The sequence below is a fragment of the Oryx dammah genome, unplaced genomic scaffold (genome assembly GCF_014754425.2).
Source record: "Oryx dammah isolate SB20612 unplaced genomic scaffold, SCBI_Odam_1.1 HiC_scaffold_4, whole genome shotgun sequence".
In the NCBI taxonomy this organism is placed as follows: Eukaryota; Metazoa; Chordata; class Mammalia; order Artiodactyla; family Bovidae; genus Oryx; species Oryx dammah.
The window spans coordinates 20,696,664-20,714,867 of record NW_024070188.1 but is presented as its reverse complement, the minus strand read 5'-3'; the positions used below and the strand labels follow the sequence as shown (position 1 = coordinate 20,714,867).

The 18,204-nt window shown below is 39.5% G+C and overlaps 1 protein-coding gene across 2 annotated transcripts in view; it reads right to left on the bottom strand.

Annotated features, from left to right (window-relative positions):
- The window catches only part of GOPC (golgi associated PDZ and coiled-coil motif containing), a 41,539-nt gene extending 24,834 nt beyond the window's left edge, over window positions 1-16,705 (bottom strand). For both annotated transcript variants that reach the window (XM_040238422.1, XM_040238423.1), the window contains exon 1: window positions 15,980-16,705. In XM_040238422.1, the coding sequence (XP_040094356.1) occupies window positions 15,980-16,267 (288 nt within the window). In that variant the 5' untranslated portion in view covers window positions 16,268-16,705. The remainder of the gene's footprint in view (window positions 1-15,979) is intronic.
- Between the last annotated feature and the right edge of the window lie 1,499 nt (window positions 16,706-18,204).

The window sequence follows — 18,204 nt, the reverse complement described above, 5'->3', positions numbered from 1 at the left end:
GTCCCTTGGACTGCAAGGAGATCCAACCAGTCCATTCTGAAGGAGATCAACCCTGGGATTTCTTTGGAAGGACTGATGCTAAAGCTGAAACTCCAATACTTTGGCCACCTCATGCGAAGAGTTGACTCATTGGAATAGACTCTGATACTGGGAGGGATTGGGGGCAGGAGGAGAAGGGGATGACCAAGGATGAGATGGCTGGATGGCATCACTGACTTGATGGAGATGAGTCTCAGTGAACTCCGGGAGTTGGTGATGGACAGGGAGGCCTGGCGTGCTGCGATTCACGGGCCGCAAAGAGTTGGACACGACTGAGCAACTGAACTTGAACTTGCTGCCTCAACCCACCCATGTTCTGGGGCTTACAGGACACCCTCTCTTCACCTAGTTTTGCTTAAGAGGCTATGACTGGATTTCTTTTTTCATAATTCTAGTTCTTTTGTTTTTACAAAAGATGTTTTAAAATTTAAAACTTAATCCATTGTGATCTTTCTCAGACCAGAAATCTTTATCTCGCATTTTCACTGCAACAGAAAAGCTGTGATAGGCTAGATCAGTACTGCCTAAGATAAATTTAATATGAACAACATGTGTAATTTAAATTTTTCCAGTAGCCACATTTAGAAAAGTAAAATTAAACAAGTGAAATAAATTTTATAATATAAACCTCAACGTTTAATCAGATTTACAGTCAGTTTTCTGTATCTATGCATTCAGCATCTACAGATTCAACCAAATATGTATCAAAAATATTTACTGGGAGTAGGGCAGGGGGAAACATCAGAAAGTTCCAAAAAGTAAAACTTAATTTGCTTCATTCTGGCAACTATTTACATAGCATTCACACTGTATTAGGTATTATAGGTTAACTTAGAAATGATTTAAAATACATGGGAAGATGTGCACTGCTTATATGCAAATACTGCAACATTTTATATAGGAGACTTTAGCTAGCATCCATGGATTCTGGCATCTGCAGGGGAGGGGCTAGGAAGGCCTGGAACCATCCCCTATAAATACTGAGGAATAATGGTACTTAAATGTTTGTGGCAAGAAGTACATTATGTGTTTCAACAGGTATGTATTGTCTGGTTTTCCTGTTATGATTTATGTTTCAAATCAAAAGCCTCATTATTTATTAATAGCTGAGCAAAACTTCTCGCATTAATGAAGATCAAAGAGGCATAAGTGGTATTCATGAATTAATTTGGCAGGATATCTTGGGATACTGGGCATGCATGCTAAGTCACTTCAGTGGTGTCCAACTCTTTGCGACCCCATGGACTGCAGCCCGCCAGGTTCCTCTCTCCATGGGGATGCTCCAGGCAAGAATACTGGAGTGGGCTGCCATGCCCTCCTCCAGGGGATCTTACCGACCCAGGGAAAGAATCTGGGTCTCCTGCGTCTCTTGCATTGGCTGGCGGATTCTTTTCTTGCTGAGCCACTGGGGAAGCTCTAGGTTAGCAGATTAATAGTCAAAAGACCTCCATACTACCCTGTTGTTCCTGTAGTATGGAGGTCTCTTGAAAGTGGCCTACTATAAACATGAACTCTTCATTAAGTGAAATAATTTCTCAAGAGACTGCTCAACTTTAAAAAAATGAAGGAAAAATTCTTTACAAAGCAAGGATGCAGTAACAAAATTCAAAGCCCAAGTTGTTTCAGAGTGTTTCAAATTTGCTCTAAATTTATTAATATTTAAATAAGTCTTGTCTATGATATAAGCATTTTAGCTGCTAAGAAAAGTTAGTGATACATTTTATGTGAAGATTATAAATTTCATATTTTATTCAATGGCTACCCTCCTAATACAACAGGATTTTATAATCAGAGAGATCTTAGAGAACATAAAGACTATGATTATGATGATTACTATTTAGATAACAAAATCAACACCCACCAAAGCTGATTTTCTTTCTTTGGCTATCCGAACAGACAGTGGAAGAACAGCCCTTTGAACCCAATCCTCACTCCTGGGGCAAGGAAGCAGATGTGTTATCAAGCAGTTAGCTGTAAGGAAAAAATGTTTCTACTGCTACAATACCTGTTTAACTTACTAACAATATTCACAGTTACCACAAAACAAGCATTTACCTACCATACGGCAGGCGTACATGTACCACGTGTCATTTGTAATTCTTATCATCATTCTTTCTCTCTCTCCTTTTTTAATAGTTAAGGAAACTGGAAATCAGTTTAAGCAACTGGCCCAAGGTAACACAGCTAGTAAATGACTCAAAACTAGCCTGACCATAAAAAACACCTGAGCACCTTTCATATCACTAACCCTGGCCACACAATGACCAGGAAAGAATGAAAATTAAAAAGTAAACAGTTGATTTCAAACTTCAACTCTTACATTTCTACACTGATATCTAAAAAAATCTTTTAAAAAGCAAAATCAAAACCAGTTAAAGACTACCTTACATATAGACTTTATTTGGGATTCATTCTTTTCACTTTCCTACATTCGATTTTGGACTCATTCATGGGAGAAAAAAAAAAAAGCTGACCATCAGGATATTCTTTCTCTAGAACTCATAAAGAACAAAAAGACTTCACTCTAGGAGGATCTCTAAGCCTTAGGTCCTTGACTTTCACTTAAAGGTCATTAAATCAACCAATGGTGAGATTTTCTAAGGCAGTGATTCTCAAATATAGTCCCTGGATCGCCATTATCAGCTAGAATGGAGCGGGGAGATGCATGAGAATTCTGGGCATATTCTGCAATATAAGAATGCAGTATTCTCAGGAATGAAAAAGACAGAAAGACAGTGTATCTAAATAACTTTTTAGGATTTTTTTAGCATTATCATTACCATTCATTTGTATATGTAGTCATTACTATTCTATTTCTTACCTCAAATTCTTTTCCATCAATTCAATTCCTTTCTAATTCTTAACTATTGGATTCCACTCTGTGGCACCAAAAAATCAAAGCAATTTTTTATTCAGAGTTTCCTATTATTCCACACTGTCTAGACTTTAATCCTTTGTCCACACAATTTTGTAAAAATGTACAACAGCTGTACTTTTTCTTTCTAGACGTAGGCTAGTTTCTATTTAACTGTCTTATGGATAAAAAAGGCAATTACTTTACTTTAAGCATCCCCCCAAATCTCCTGTTCTGGGGAGGATTAAACTAAGACAAGAAATGAGCAAATATCCAACAGCAGGGAACTTTGATCCAGGTCATTCATTACTTTGGGCATTTTGTACAGCTCTTTTGATAAAATTTTACAAAGTCTAAGCTAAGAATCTAAATTAAAAATCTGGTAAAACATTTTTATTTTGCACATGAAGAACCGAGGTCCAAAGAGATTAGGTGAGTTGTCCTAAATTACAAACTGTATGGGATTAAAGCTCAAGACCTCCTGACATCCTTTATAATTCTGGCAGTAATAGGAAAAATGGAAAGGAAGGAGTCCGTGAGTTCCAAACGAGATCACATCCCAAATCTCAGAATTAAGAGCTCTAAGCAAGAAACTACTCCGAACATGCACCACATAGCCAGCCTCACCCCCTAAATGTCCAATGCATGTGCACACACACATACACAAACACACATGCAGGCATGGACAGGCATGCACACAAAAGCACACACACTCAGAGTTGTTCTTTGTAAGAATTACAAAGAAAACAGTTGACTTCAAATAGCAATTTGACTGTTATGAACCACAGCATACAAAGCTGCTGATAAAGACCACATTTCCCTGCAAATGCTTCTACACTTTGTTTTAAAATATGTGTATAAAATGTAATTACATCAGTAAAAAGAAGCAATTATGCTTTTAAATGTATGTTTTTACTATTTGGAAATGCAATTTAGCATGAAAGTACAGAATGGAATTTAAATCTCCAGCAATAACGCCATTTAATGTCAATGTCTAAAATTTATCATCTATACCCACCTACTTTCCTCAAAGCTTTTAAATCTCATGAGATCAATCAAACAACTGTAAAAAATAAAAATCATACACTGGTGGTGGGATATGACCGGTAAAGATAAAAGCCTTACTACAGTTTATTGATTATTAAATATTGGGCTTCCTATTAATAGGAGAAACTTTACAGATCATATAATTTTCCTTGCCTCATTTAAACAAACAATGCTATTTTATCCAGTAAGACTGTCTTTTTCCCCCAGGGTCTAAACTTTTAAAAGAATCTATCATTCTTATACAAAAGGTCGTAAGCTACCTGACAGACAAGAGCATCATTGCTTCACATGGCCTTTTCCCCTCTGTGACAAGAATCAAGGGGATAATATTACTAATGAAAGCATTTTGATCCATTCTCTTTCTTTTCTTCTACTTCTTCAAAATAGCCGAACAAAGTCTTACAGCTCATTTAATTTAACCCACACCTTTATAAAGATTCTTTCTCTATTTTCTCTTTTCTTCCTGTGACCAGGATACTTGGCGCTGCTCTAACATCCAAGATTATAAAAAGCCAATGAGTCCTGTTCTAAAGCAAAGACTGTGACCAAACAGAAAATATATTCAAAGGTTAAACATGAAGCTCTGTTAACTCAAGACAGGAAATAATATTCTCTTTTTAAATTACATATCAGCTCTTGAAATAGTATGTTCATTTGGCTTACGAAAGTTCTGTGAGAAAACTCTTAACTCTCTGCTGCAATTTCCAATCAAGCATAAAGACCACTAACTTCATCTGTCATCATTTCTCCCCAAAGTATTCTACAGCTATTTTTAGTCTCCCACATCATCGCACATTTATTCAACAAGTATTTATTAAGCACCAATATATGCCAGGCAGTGGGCTGGGCCCAAGGGATACACTGCTAGACGAAACAAATGTGGATCCTGCCGTTCAAAGCTTAGAGTGGCCTTGCACACGAGGCGGCTCCTACAGAAAATGAATGACATATATAATAATAGCATTAACCATGTGCCAGGCACTGTTGTGAACAAACTCATGTTTTAATTGTCCTAATCATCACAATAATCCTCAAAGATACTTTTCTGTATGAAGGGAAGTGAAGCAGAGAGATCAGGTAACTTGTCCAAGGTCATTACAAAGTCAGTAGTAATATACATAATTAAAAGCCATAATAAGCTGTCTGAAAGGAGCTAAACAAAGACAATTAGTGGGGTGGGAGTGTATGGCTATCCTTCTGGGAACACTTCTGGGAACAGCTGCAGTTATTATAAGAGCAGCAGTTCTCACTGGTCTGTGTGACCAATTCAGAGCCAAAACTATTTTCATAATAATAAAGTATTATTTGCCCTTTTCACTGTGTTGACATTCATTCCAAAGATGTTAAAGCAGTAATGACTAGAAGGCTGACAACACATCAAGGCAGTGGCACCAAACTACCAGTAATCAATGTATGCTTCACTAACATGCACTCCCAGTACAAAACAAAAAACACTTCAAAATGTCCCAATAAAGCAGCAAAATTATCAATTTCTAAAAATCTCAACCCTTGAGTAAGTTTTTAAGGTTCTGTGGGATGAAATGGGAAGTACGCATAAAGCATCCCTGATGCTTCCCTGATGGCTCAACTGGTAAAGAATCAGACTGTAATACAGGAGACTTGGGTTCAATCCCTGGGTCGGGAAGATCCCCTGGAGGAGCAAATGGCAACCCACTCCAGCATTCTTGCCTGGAAAATTTCAACAGAGGAGCCTGGCGGGCTACAGTCCATGGGGTTGCACAGAGTCAGACACGACTGAGCAACTAAAACTTGCCTTTTCATTTTCACTTGCTGCATATCAAACTATTTTTTCTCAAGAAAAAGCACTTATGCAACTGCTTGAATTGGAAAGCTTTTTTGAACACTTTTTTCTTGGAACACATTTTTATTTGAAAGAAGAACAAACTGTGGTTAAGATTGATATATCTGGCAGACATGTTCTTAAAGATAAATAAAGTGAATCTGTTATTCCAAGGAAAACAACTGACAGCATTTATTGCCAATGGCAAAAATTTATACTTTCAAGTGAAAATTAGAATTTTGGAAAATCTGAATCCAGCACCATAAACCTGACAGCTTCCCAATATTTAAATATTTCTCATGTGATTGGAGATATTAACAAATGTGATTTTTTGATATTGTATTATGAGCTGTGTCCACATTTGGAAGATCTGGATAACCCAGCAAACCAATGTTTTCAAAATGACCACACACAACGTTAAAATCATGCCTTGGTAAAAGATTCATTCAAAGGCTACAAAGATAGACCAATGTATTTTAATGTGACAGTATATAAAAAGTTCACTGATAGTTTCATACTCCACATTGTAACTAACCTTTAAGTAACTACCTTTTACTATCAAAGAATATCCACAATTATCTGAAATAGCTATTAAAATACTGCTCCCTTATCAAAGTACTTATCTCTGTGAGGTCAAATTTTCTTTCTATAACCAAAACCACATATCACAACTATCTGAATGTAAAAGCAGATACAAGAGTCCAGCTATCTATTGAGACAGATTTTTTTTTTAAATGTAAAACAATTACTCATAATTTTGGGGGAAGTATAGTTATTTTATAGTTATTTTAATTAATAATTATATTAACACACAATGGGTTTACTGTTGCTATTTTTTTAAATATATACATTTTATTGAAGTATAGTTGACTTACAATGTTTTACATGCACAGCAAGATTATACATGTTTATATAGTTATACACATATACATATATTATCTTTGAAATTATTTCCACTATAGGTTATTACAAGATGTTGACTAGTTCCCTGTGCTATATCCTGTTGCTACTTTTAACTCATATAATACCAGGTTGGCCAAAAGGTTTGTTTGGGAAACACTGAATGAATCTTTTCAGTTCTGTTCAGTTCAGTTGCTCAGTCATGTCTGGCTCTTTCCAACCCCATAGACTGCAGCACGCCAGGCCTCCATGTCCATCACCAACTCCTGGAGCTTGCTCAAACTCATGTCCATCGAGTTGGTAATGCCATCCAACCGTCTCATCCTCTGTTCTCCCCTTCTCCTCCTGCCTTCAGTCTTTCCCAGCATCAGGGTCTTTTCCAATGAGTCAGTTCTTCGCATTAGGTGGCCAAAGTGTTAGAGTTTCAACTTCAGCATCAGTCCTTCCAATGAATATTCAGGACTGATTTCCTTTAGGATTGACTGGTTTGATCTCCTTGCAATCCAAGGGACTCTTGAGAGTCTTCACCAACACCACAGTTCAAAAGCATCAATTCTTCAGTGCTCAGCTTTCTTTATGGTCTAGCTCTCACATCCATTCATGACTACTGGAAAAACCATAGCTTTGACTAGACGGACCTTTGTTGGCAAGGGAATGTTTCTGCTTTTTAATATGCTGTCTAGGTTGATCATAACTTTTCTTCCAAGGAGCAAGCGTCTTTTAATTTCATGGCTGCAGTCACCATCCACAGTGATTTTGGAGCCCTCCCAAATAGTCTCTGTTTCCATTGTTTTCCCATCTATTTGCTATGAAGTGATGGGACCAGATGCCATATCTTAGTTTTCTGAATGTTGAGTTTTAAGCCAACTTTTTCACTCTCCCCTTTCACTTTCATCAAGAGGCTCTTTAGTTCTTCGCTTTCTGCCATAGGGTGGGTCATCTGCATATCTGAGGTTATTGATATTTTTCCCAGCAATCTTGATTCCAGCTTGATGAATCTTTTGGCCAACCCAATAAATATTTAGTTTTCTCAGTTTTAATTTCTAATACAGTAAATACCAGTAGATATAACCTGTATTTCTTTTTTTTTGTAAAAAGCTCTCTGAGGACCTTAAAATTGTAGAATGTAAAGGAGTCCTGAGACCAGAAAGTTTAAAAATTATTGTTTTAGTTTCTGAAAGGAGACCCATGTGGACTGGGCCATACAGAAAAAATGGGAAGAATGATAAGATATGACACTGGAGAGCTATCCAGAGGTCAGATCTCAGAGAGCTCATCAGTGATAAAGAATCTGAATTAACTCAAAGTACAATTGAGGAATTTAAAACAGAATGATATGACCATATTTATGTTTTTTAAAAGGCAGCTATGTGTAATATGGGAGACAATGTTACTGAACTAGAGATAGGGGATCTGAAATGGAAGAAAGTAGATAAATCTGTGGTGTATTTAAAAGTTAAAGTATTTTAAACCTCAAAATGAAGTTCCAAACAATATAAAAATGCTTTCAGTTTTCATTTTAATGTAAAGAATTCAGTTGCTCTATGATCAAACTGGAGGTGGAGTGAAGAGAATGAACCTACCCAATATATTAGAAACATTACAAGTACACTAAATCCCCCCAATACAGTGATGTTTAAAGTTACTTTCAGTCAGTTTCAACTTGTTCTTAAAATGAAATACCATGAAATAGTAACTCAGAAATCATATCTTTGTGACTGACTCAGTCATTCAATAATGTGGTGGGCACCATCTTAGACGCAATGGATAGCAGAGTTGTCCAGAGAGACACCATTCCAGCTCTCATGAAACCTGTATTACAGAATGGTTACTGGTAATCTTTGAGGATTCATGGCAGAACAAAATTAAGTTGTTTCAAATGATTTACTCATTCAAATAAACATTTGTAGAGTATATACACTGTACCAGGATCTGGAGAAAAAAAATGATAAATAAGACATGGATTCTGCCCTTGAGGATTTTACATCTAACAGAATGAGATTAAAAATACATTTCCAATTATGATGTAAAGTGTTGTAAACACCTGTACAGAGGCATGTGTGATGTACCAATTCAAGAAGAAACAAAGGGAGTCAGAAAGAAGGGAATGCTGAATGGAGATCAGCTAATACACAGAGAAGGGAAAGGTCTGAGATATGAAAACCCCTAGCAGGTGAGATACAGAGGCAAGCAGGTCAGAAACGTTAATATTTAATGTGTGAGTTCCAAATTTCCAAAAATTGGCCCCTTAAAGGGGCCAATTCTGTAATCCACATATATAAGTCAATTTGATAACCACACTGAAAAGAATTATTTACTTCTGAATATGGTGTGGGAAGAACCACGGAGAGAAAAAACTACCAACCAATTTTCAGAAACCAAAATGGGTTCACAAAGGGACACTGTTACCCTCAAAAGTCAGCTTTCACAAGCATTTGATAGTTCAGATAATTTCACCTATAACAAAATCTTGACCTTCAAGGAGCTTACTTTACAGACGTAGAGAAATGTGGCAACCACTAGTTACAGCCCAATGTAACAAATCTTATAACAGCTTGAGTTTCAAGGTATTATGACTAAGGCTTGCTGGGTGAGGAAAGCCTTCAAAACAAATGGTGATGTAAGTGGTGTCTTGAAAGATGAGGGTGTTTGATCCTCTAGACAAAGGGGACAGAGAAGTTACTATACACAGAAGTCTATGCCGAAGTAGAGATGCCAAGAAAGAGCAGGCCTATTCAGAGAAAAGAAATTAGACCAGTTTTACTGAGGGACGTAGATAATAAGGGGTGAGGAGAGATAAGGACAAACAGACTGGGCACTGATCAATGTGCCAGCGTATGAATTTTAGCCAGTAAGTGATAATGTGCCTGCTAAGTCACTTCAGGCATGTCCAACTCTGTGCAACCCTATGGACAGTAGCCTGCCAGGCTCCTCTGTCCATGGGATTCTCCAGGAAAGAATACTGGAATGGGTTGCCATTTCCTACTCCAGGGGGTCCTCCCAACCCAGGGATCAAACTCACGTCTCTTATGTCTCCTGCATTTATAGGTGGGTTCTTTACCACTAGTACTGCGTGGGAAACAGTGATAAGGAGGTATCCAAAGAGAGTGACAGAGTCAGAGATGTCTTTTTTGATATGAACCTTAATATGAATCACTTTAGAATGAATTCTGGCAATGAAAGGATGATTTGGAGGGGTTAAGAAGTAATTAGGAAACCACTTTGCTGTGTTGTGCTTAGTCATTCATTTGTGTCCGACTTTTAGTGACCCCATGCACTGTAGCCCACCAGGCTCCTCTGTCCATGGGATTCTCCAGGCAAGAATCTTGGAGTGGGTTGCCATGCCCTCCTCCAGGGCATCTTCCCAACCCAGGGATCGAACCCAGGTCTTCCGCATTGCAGGCGGATTCTTTACTGCCAGAGCCACCAGGGAAGCCCAGGAAACTATGTTAGGAATATGCAAAAAAGGATGAAGATCTTAACAACGCAGACTCCTAAATGCAACCCATTCTCTTCTCTGCCAGTCTTGTTCCATCTTCTGGATTCCTTACTTCAGTGAGTGGTATCAGTCTCCTATGGGTGTCATAACAAATTACCACAAACTAGGTGGCTTCAAAGAACAAAGTTTCATTTTCTCACAGCTCAGGATGCAGGACCCTGGAATCCAGGTAGTGGGAGGGCTCATGACTTCTGGAGACCCTGAAAGAGAAACTATCCCATGCCGGTCTCCTAATGCCATGGCTGTTTGACTGGTATGCCTGTCCCTCTTTAATCTCTGACTCCATCCTCACATAGCCTTCTTCTCTGAGTCTCTGTGCATCCTCTGAGGATACTCGGTCACAATCTGCTATGACCTTATCTCCATCCTTATATTAATTAAATTTCCAAAGACCCTATTTCCAAATAAGGTCACATTCTGAGGTTCTGTGTGTAGACATGAATTTGGGGGGAAGCACCATTCAAGCAACTGCAGGTATCAACCAATACATTTCCCAAACAGAAATGGGATGCCACCCATAACCCTTCCTCTTCCTTTACATCTACATGATTATCAAATACAGGTTATACTCCTTTAAAGATTATCTCCTTTTCTTCATCCCCAATACCATTTTCATTTCAGTAACACTCTTGTGTGTATAGCAAACTTCCTACTACGGCAGTGGATGAATGCAATTATTACTCATTACTACGTAAGTTGGAGAAGACTCTTGAGAGTCCCTTGGACTGCAAGGAGATCCAACCAGTCCATTCTGAAGGAGATCAGCCCTGGGATTGCTTTGGAAGGAATGATGCTAAGGCTGAAACTCCAGTACTTTGGCCACGTCATGCGAAGAGTTGACTCATTGGAAAAGACTCTGATGCTGGGAGGGATTGGGGGCAGGAGGAGAAGGGGACGACAGAGGATGAGATGGCTGGATGGCATCACGGACTCGATGGACGTGAGTCTGAGTGAACTCCGGGAGTTGGTGATGGACAGGGAGGCCTGGCGTGCTGTGATTCATGGGGTTGCAAAGAGTCGGACACTACTGAGCGACTGAACTGAACTGAACTGTTTGTATAACTGGAGAAAGTCATACAACAGGGCAGACTGGTTGTGCCGTGAATTTATGGTAACTCTAAATTACCTCAGCACTGCCTGGCAGTCCTTCTATTTGACTGGCCAACTTGCTATTGCACTCTTTCATTACTATTTCAGATTTTGCTCACTGTCCTTGAGCTTTTACTTTCAACCACTTCCAGTTGTTGTCCCAGGCTGCTATTCTATACAGAATAAAGACACCATCACACAAAACACTCCCTCTCATTTCTGTGCTCGTGATCTCTCCCTTCCCTTTAAGTGTAACAGCTGTCTTTTCAATATGACATCAGTCTCTCGACCTGTGTTCTGACCCTCATCTTCATTCAGAAAGCTGACTGCTACTGACAATCCCCCTCTTTTCCCTAGAATATTCAGATTTTCCCTCAACTAGATGCTGCTCACTAGCTTCCAAACATGTTTAACTTTATTTTTCCATTAAAAAAAAGTGAAAACAGTACGTCCCCTGAACTCCCCCTCCTGGCTATCCAGCCACACTCAACTGCTTCTGGTTGCTTTTCTCTCTACCTCCTTTCCCAACCAGAGATAAATGTGTGTTTGCAGAGATTGGTTTTTCGTATTCTGTAGTCCTGGGCCCCTTACTTAATCCCTGTAAAATGGGAATAGTAAACCCACCCCACATGACTTGCGAGAAATAGGTAAATCAATACACCCAGAAGACATAGGACAGAGCTGGGCCCATAGTAACTGACCAGCAGGTAGCAATATAGTCATCGCTGATAATATCTCATGTCCTTCCATTTATCCAGCCAACTGACACGGTGGAATCATCCTGAATTCCCTCATCCCTCTGTTCCAACCCACCCCTAGGCTCTGTTTATTTTCACTTCTCAAATCTCTCTTGTTCTAAACACTTTCCTCTGTCTCTGCTATCCTACTCCCACCATCTCACATGGATCAGAATTAAGAGCCCCCAATGGTTTTCTGCATTTATTCATTTTATTTCCACAAACTCTCTCCTTATCACAGCCAGAGTGAACTATTCTAATTTCCTATGAGATTACCACCTAATTTAAAATATTTCCTATTTTTATGATAAAGTCCCCAAATCTACTACACGGTCTAGAAAATCATAAAGATGTAGTCCCTAGGTACTTGTTCAAACTTCTTTTGCTCTCTGTTTATAACACATTATCAACTCTCAGTTCTTCAAATGGATTAGCACTAACCTATCACCGGTGCATTCCATTTCCTGTTCTCTCCACTGGAATGTTGAATGATACTCCTATTTCTCTTGGCCTAATTAATTCTTACTCATCCTTTATGTTTTAACCAAATGGTCACTTCCTCAAAAGAAGCCTTCCTTGATCTCCCAGAACAGGTTGTCATTACTCTATGTTCCTCAAAGTTGGAATTTCACATTTATATGATAATTATTTCAACAAATTCCCCCAAGAGAATCCAAGTTTCCTAACAGTGATGACTATATCTGTTTTTGCTCTCCATTGTATACCAAGTGCCCAACACAGCACATGGCACATAGCACTCAATAAATATATATTGGATCAATATTAAAATTCAAGTTCAATGCTGCAAACAGTCCCACTGCTTGTTTAAAAACAAAATACTTCTGCACTAGTCTAGAATGCTGCCCAGTTTATCCAAGTATGGAATATGGTACTAGAGACTAAATATGAATGGCCTTGGGCAAAGGGAAATCAATGTAGTAATTACTGAAAAGAGCAAGGATGGGGAATTCCCTGGTGGTCCAGTGGTTAGGATTTGGTGTTCTCACTGCCAGGGGCCTGGGTTTGATCCCTGGTCAGGGAACTAATATCCCTTGTAGACAAAACAAACAAAAAAAAGAGCAAGGATGGACAAGTGAGAATGGGAGCAAGATTTTTTGGTGGGGGGGGGGAAGTTGGTTACTATTCTTGAAACCTATTTTATGGCACTACAATTGTTCATGAGCAGTTAACAGCCAATGGTAAATAAACTACAAAACTGATGCATTTAAAAACAAAAGAACAAAAAAGGAATAGCTTTAAAGCAGTAAAAGGACAGTATATCAGTTCATTTTCAGTGAAGCTCTAGATGGCTCTGAATAGTAAATCACTTTAAAAATGATACTGACTCAGCAACTGCTGAGGGAGAGGAGGATGTGAGAGAAGATGTGCTGTGCAACCTCTGATTTTTTTCTATAGAACTGTTTTCCTAACTACTGCTGCTGCCGCTGCTGCTAAGTCACTTCAGTCGTGTCCGACTCTGTGCAACCTCAAGAGAAGCCCCCCAGGCTCCTCTGTCCCTGGGATTCTCCAGGCAAGAACACTGGAGTGGGTTGCCATTTCCTTCTCCAATGCATGAAAGTGAAAAGTGAAAGTGAAGTCGCTCAGTCGTGTCCAACTCTTAGCAACCCCATGTAGCCTATGAGGCTCCTTCGTCCATGGGATTTCCCAGGGAAGAGTACTGGAGTGGGGTGCCATAGCCTTCTCTGTTTCCTAACTACTATATTAATATTAAATTAACTACCTAAAGACAATAACTTAGCAGAAGAAGGGCAATCTGGAAGGATGCTCAATTTAAATCTAAGTTACTCTTGGAGGTATCTGTTTCTTGACTATAACAATATTTTATTATGGTAATATGCTTTAAGTATATTAAAGCACCGAAATTTGGTGCACATCTGGTGCACTACATCAGACCATAAGTGACCTCAAATATTATGTCTTAATGTCCATATCCTTAAAGCAACAAAATGAATTTAATTCACTTAATAAAAAATAAAACAGGGCAAGAAAGTATGAAATCTTCGCTAAAATTTCAAGATCTCAAAAGATTGCTACAGGTACACAGGGCCACCTCTGAAATTCTACAGATGATACAATGGCAGATCCACTTTGAAAGGCACTACTGACAATGCCTCTCTCTCCTCAGCAATACACAACAGATTCCATGAAAACTGCAGAAACTGTTAAATAGAGAAACAATAACCTTACAGAGAAGTCGACTGTAACTGAAAAAACACAGAAACCACCCCTATTTTCTAAAATCTTCAAATCAAAAGCTTCAAGGATGTTAAAAAAAAAACGTGCCCACATTGTGATGGGCTAGCATTTCTTGTTTTGAGAAATAAAGCCACCTTCTAAGCCAGGACATGGAATCAGAATACATAATTAAGATTTCTCAAAAAGAAAATGCATAATATAACTCTAAATACTCATTTAAAATATTTAAAGATGAAAAAACTGAGCATCACCTGCTCACAGAACAATCATTTCTCCAAAATTAGATTTTTAAAATTTGACATCAAAACATCAAAGTTTCCGTCTCTTAAAAAATGAATTAGATTTTGTTTCATTTTTTAAAAATCTGTTTATCCTCAGTGTGTGTGTGTGTATACTCAGTTGTGTCCAGCTTTTTGCGACCCTATGGACTGTTGCCTGCCAGGCTCTTCTGTCCTCAGTAAAAACTCTCAGTTGTATAGGATGAATAGCAAAAGCTACTAAAGACCATCAAATGCAATGTCACTACCTGAATAAATAACCATCTTCTAGAAACTACAGCTGAATCAAGAAATCAAGAGACATTTTCACAGATGTAGATTAATAAATGATTAGCTTTATGTCCACACTTCCAACCTTTTCAAAAAGGATAAAAGAAATTAACAGTTCTTTCAGTGAAGAAGAATCACAAAATCTCCCATATACAATTCTATGCTCATCAAAGATAAATTATACTACCTTTTTCATGACGGACAGGAAAAAGAAAGAATGCTAACTAACTACTAAGCAAGCAGAGAATGCATTTCTGATATTCATATTGATTTGGATCCAGTGGGCAATCTCAATCATCACAACTGATAGTAATGATTTCTTAGGAAATCTAATGTCAAAGAGCTTTGCATATCATTTATTATCCTATTTTTATCCACTTTAAAATGAAAGACCCATTCTCTTATTTACATTATATAATTAAAAATGCTCTTTATATAATAATGTTAATCTATCATGATTTCTAAATATTGTAAAAATGTGCTAATTTAATTTTCTGCAAAACATGGTAGGTTTTTTGGGAACTACTACTACTGCACTCACACCCACAACCAAGATGAGAGACTTAAGCAAATGATCACTCTTCACACACTTTCAAAAACAAATCCAGATTTGGGGAAATGTAGTAAAGTACAGACACAACCTCAATATTAGAAGTCATCTGAATAACCGTAGGGAGCTGTGGAGGTATGTGACTGTAATTTAAGAACTGTAAACTGAGATAGACATTGATCCTATCTTGTTTATCCCATTTTCCTAAAAACTTTGATCAAATTCCCCTAAATAGTTTATGCAGGCAAGGAATAGCGCTATCTGTGTGCAACAATGAAAATTGACATGAAATAGTCCAAAATAATCAGGACTGGCGATATACAAACCTGCAATATGAAACTAGGTCTAAAAAACTCAAATGTTAAAAGGTGAACTAAAATATTCTTATGACGGAGCATCTTTGAGCTTCTGTGAAGTCTTAGGCTTCTTAACGAAAAGGCACAAGTAGACAGGTGTAATTAGTTCCTGTTTCCTCCTCATAGAGATACCAGGAAGGTGGTTTTCGGGACCCCAGGAGACCTACATGTCAACCTACACAGCTCTTCCTGCTCTCACTTCACCTTACTCTTTTCCTTCACACACACGCACTCCCGCCACATAGGAAGCCCAGGTACCCGAGTTGGCAGTTTTCACCGGTGCGTTAAATGAAGTCTGAGGGCTGGAGCTGAATGCCACCCCCTCCAGGGCTCAAGGCTCACCTCTAGCTTGTGGTTGATTTGGGACACAGTCTGGGCTTTGTGGCAAAGCTGCGCAAAGCAGGAGCTCAGGCTGGTCATCTTCTGTCTCCCCTCATAAGTGATGTCCGCCTGGTCCGGATCAATCTCACCCAGGAGCAGATCCACATCCACGAAGGCCTTGTCGAACTCCTTCTCCAGCACCTCCAGCCACCGGAACATAGATACTCCGCCAGGGGAGACCCCCACGGCGCAAGAGGCTCCCCCTGAGCCCCCTCCGGCCCCTGCCGGGCATGGACCGCCCGCCGACATGGCGCCGTCTAGGGCCTCCCACGACTGCTGCTGACCCCGTCGTCCACCCCGCGAGAGGAACTGCTGGGACTGCAGGAAGCCCCGCGCACGCACGCTCCGTCTGTCCCCTCTCTTCCCCTCGCGTGGCTAACGCCGGCAACGAAGCCCCGGAGGGGCAAGAGCAGCAGAGCAGAAGCGGCAGCGGTGGCACACGGAAGACGCGGGCCGTCCCACTCGCGGCCCGCCCCCGCCGCGCATGCGTAGAAAAGACCTATGCAGACGCAGCCCTGAGGGACGAAATGGGCGGAGCTAAGGTGCGACCTTGGCCTATGAAAAGCCTCCGTTTGGGACCGGCCTGTCAACGGCCATATTGAGAACTGGCAAACTCCAGCTTGAATCCCCGAGACACGGAGACGCATGGTGTGGGCTTCCAAGTTGGAAAGGCCCGGAGAAGAGAAGGGTGTCCACGTCGCAGAGAGGAACAGCTTCCACCCCTTTGACTTCATAGTGGGCAGGAACCGTTCTAAAGTAGTCCGACAAAGTTGCCGCGGTAACATTCTGTGACAGGGAAGGGTGAGAAAGGGCCGTGTGAGCATGCGCAGTGGCCACGTTTTCCCTTTTCCAGTCCAGTTCCTGTTACGGGTGATGTGGGTGGGGTGGGTGGACACACTTGCTCTTCTCGGTAAACCGGGCCTTAAATTCTGGATGGAAACTGCCTAGAACTGCAAAGTTGAAGGACAGCGGTTCACCAGGTGTTGCTTAATTAAGAGGAGTCCTTTCCTCTTGTGATTAAAAGTCAGGCAGCCTTGGGTTCAAGTTTTAAGTCCTATCCCCTATTAGCTGTGCCATCTTAGTTGTATTTTTTAATCTCAAAGCCTCAGTTTCCAAATTTTATTTCGCTCAGTAGTAGGTAAAATGCTTAGCTTCAGTGCTTGGCACTTGATATTCCTTATTATCACACCACAGGTTATACATTTCCAAAGCAACTACCTAAAAAGATGTTCTTATTAAAAAAAAAAAAATCGGATAGTGTTCCTACACGTGACAGTTCAGTGAAACAAAATTATGAAGATTTACATATTCATAGGCAGATTGAATGCAGAGCCCTGTTGAGGCATCAGGGACACAAAAATGAATGAGATGTGACCCTCCCATTAGCAGAGCACATAGCTACAACTTTAATGTGAATTTGGGGAGTGTTGAGCAGCTGTTCTTTACCATTCCATTTACTCACTCTCAATCCCCTTCCAACCCAGTCTTGAAAAGGAAGGAGAAAGTAGTCTGATATGGTAGGCTGGTGAGAACTGTCTCTCATAAAAGATATTGCCTAAGGGAATATTTCACTGGTTAACTATAGACTCTCCAAGTTAATCTCCATCAAAGTCTGCACTGTGGGTCCCTCACTAATGCCAGTGAGGAATAAAAAATCATAGCGTTAGTTTGCCCTCTGGGTCAGGGCAGACTGTTCAACATATCAGTCAATAAAGTTTTTTGGCTTCAACAAACTTGGCTAAGCAAAACTACTCAGATCCTTTCCTTTAGCTTAACTAGGCACATTCACACAGGTTTTACCCAGAAATAATATAAAACTAAGATTTGCATTTCCCAACCCCCAATCTCTGCTCTCAAATTAACTTAATTTTTCTCTGCAAAATTTGCAAGAACATCATTACTAAGCCACCAAGTTTCCAGCCACTTTCCCTATTCATAGTCCAGTTACCAATCCCATTTCCAGGAATTTAAAGTATAAAAATAATGTTAAGTTGGGGTTGAGGGCCCACGTACACATGAAACCAAAATAATAGCTTTTAGTTATTGAATACATACTGTGTGTTAAGCATTTTGTTATTTGCTTTGCTTCTTTGACTCTCACAAAATTCTATGAGTTAGCTGCTCTCAGTTTTTTATAAATGAGTCACAGAGAATTTAAGTATCTTGGTATGTACCTAAAAATCCAC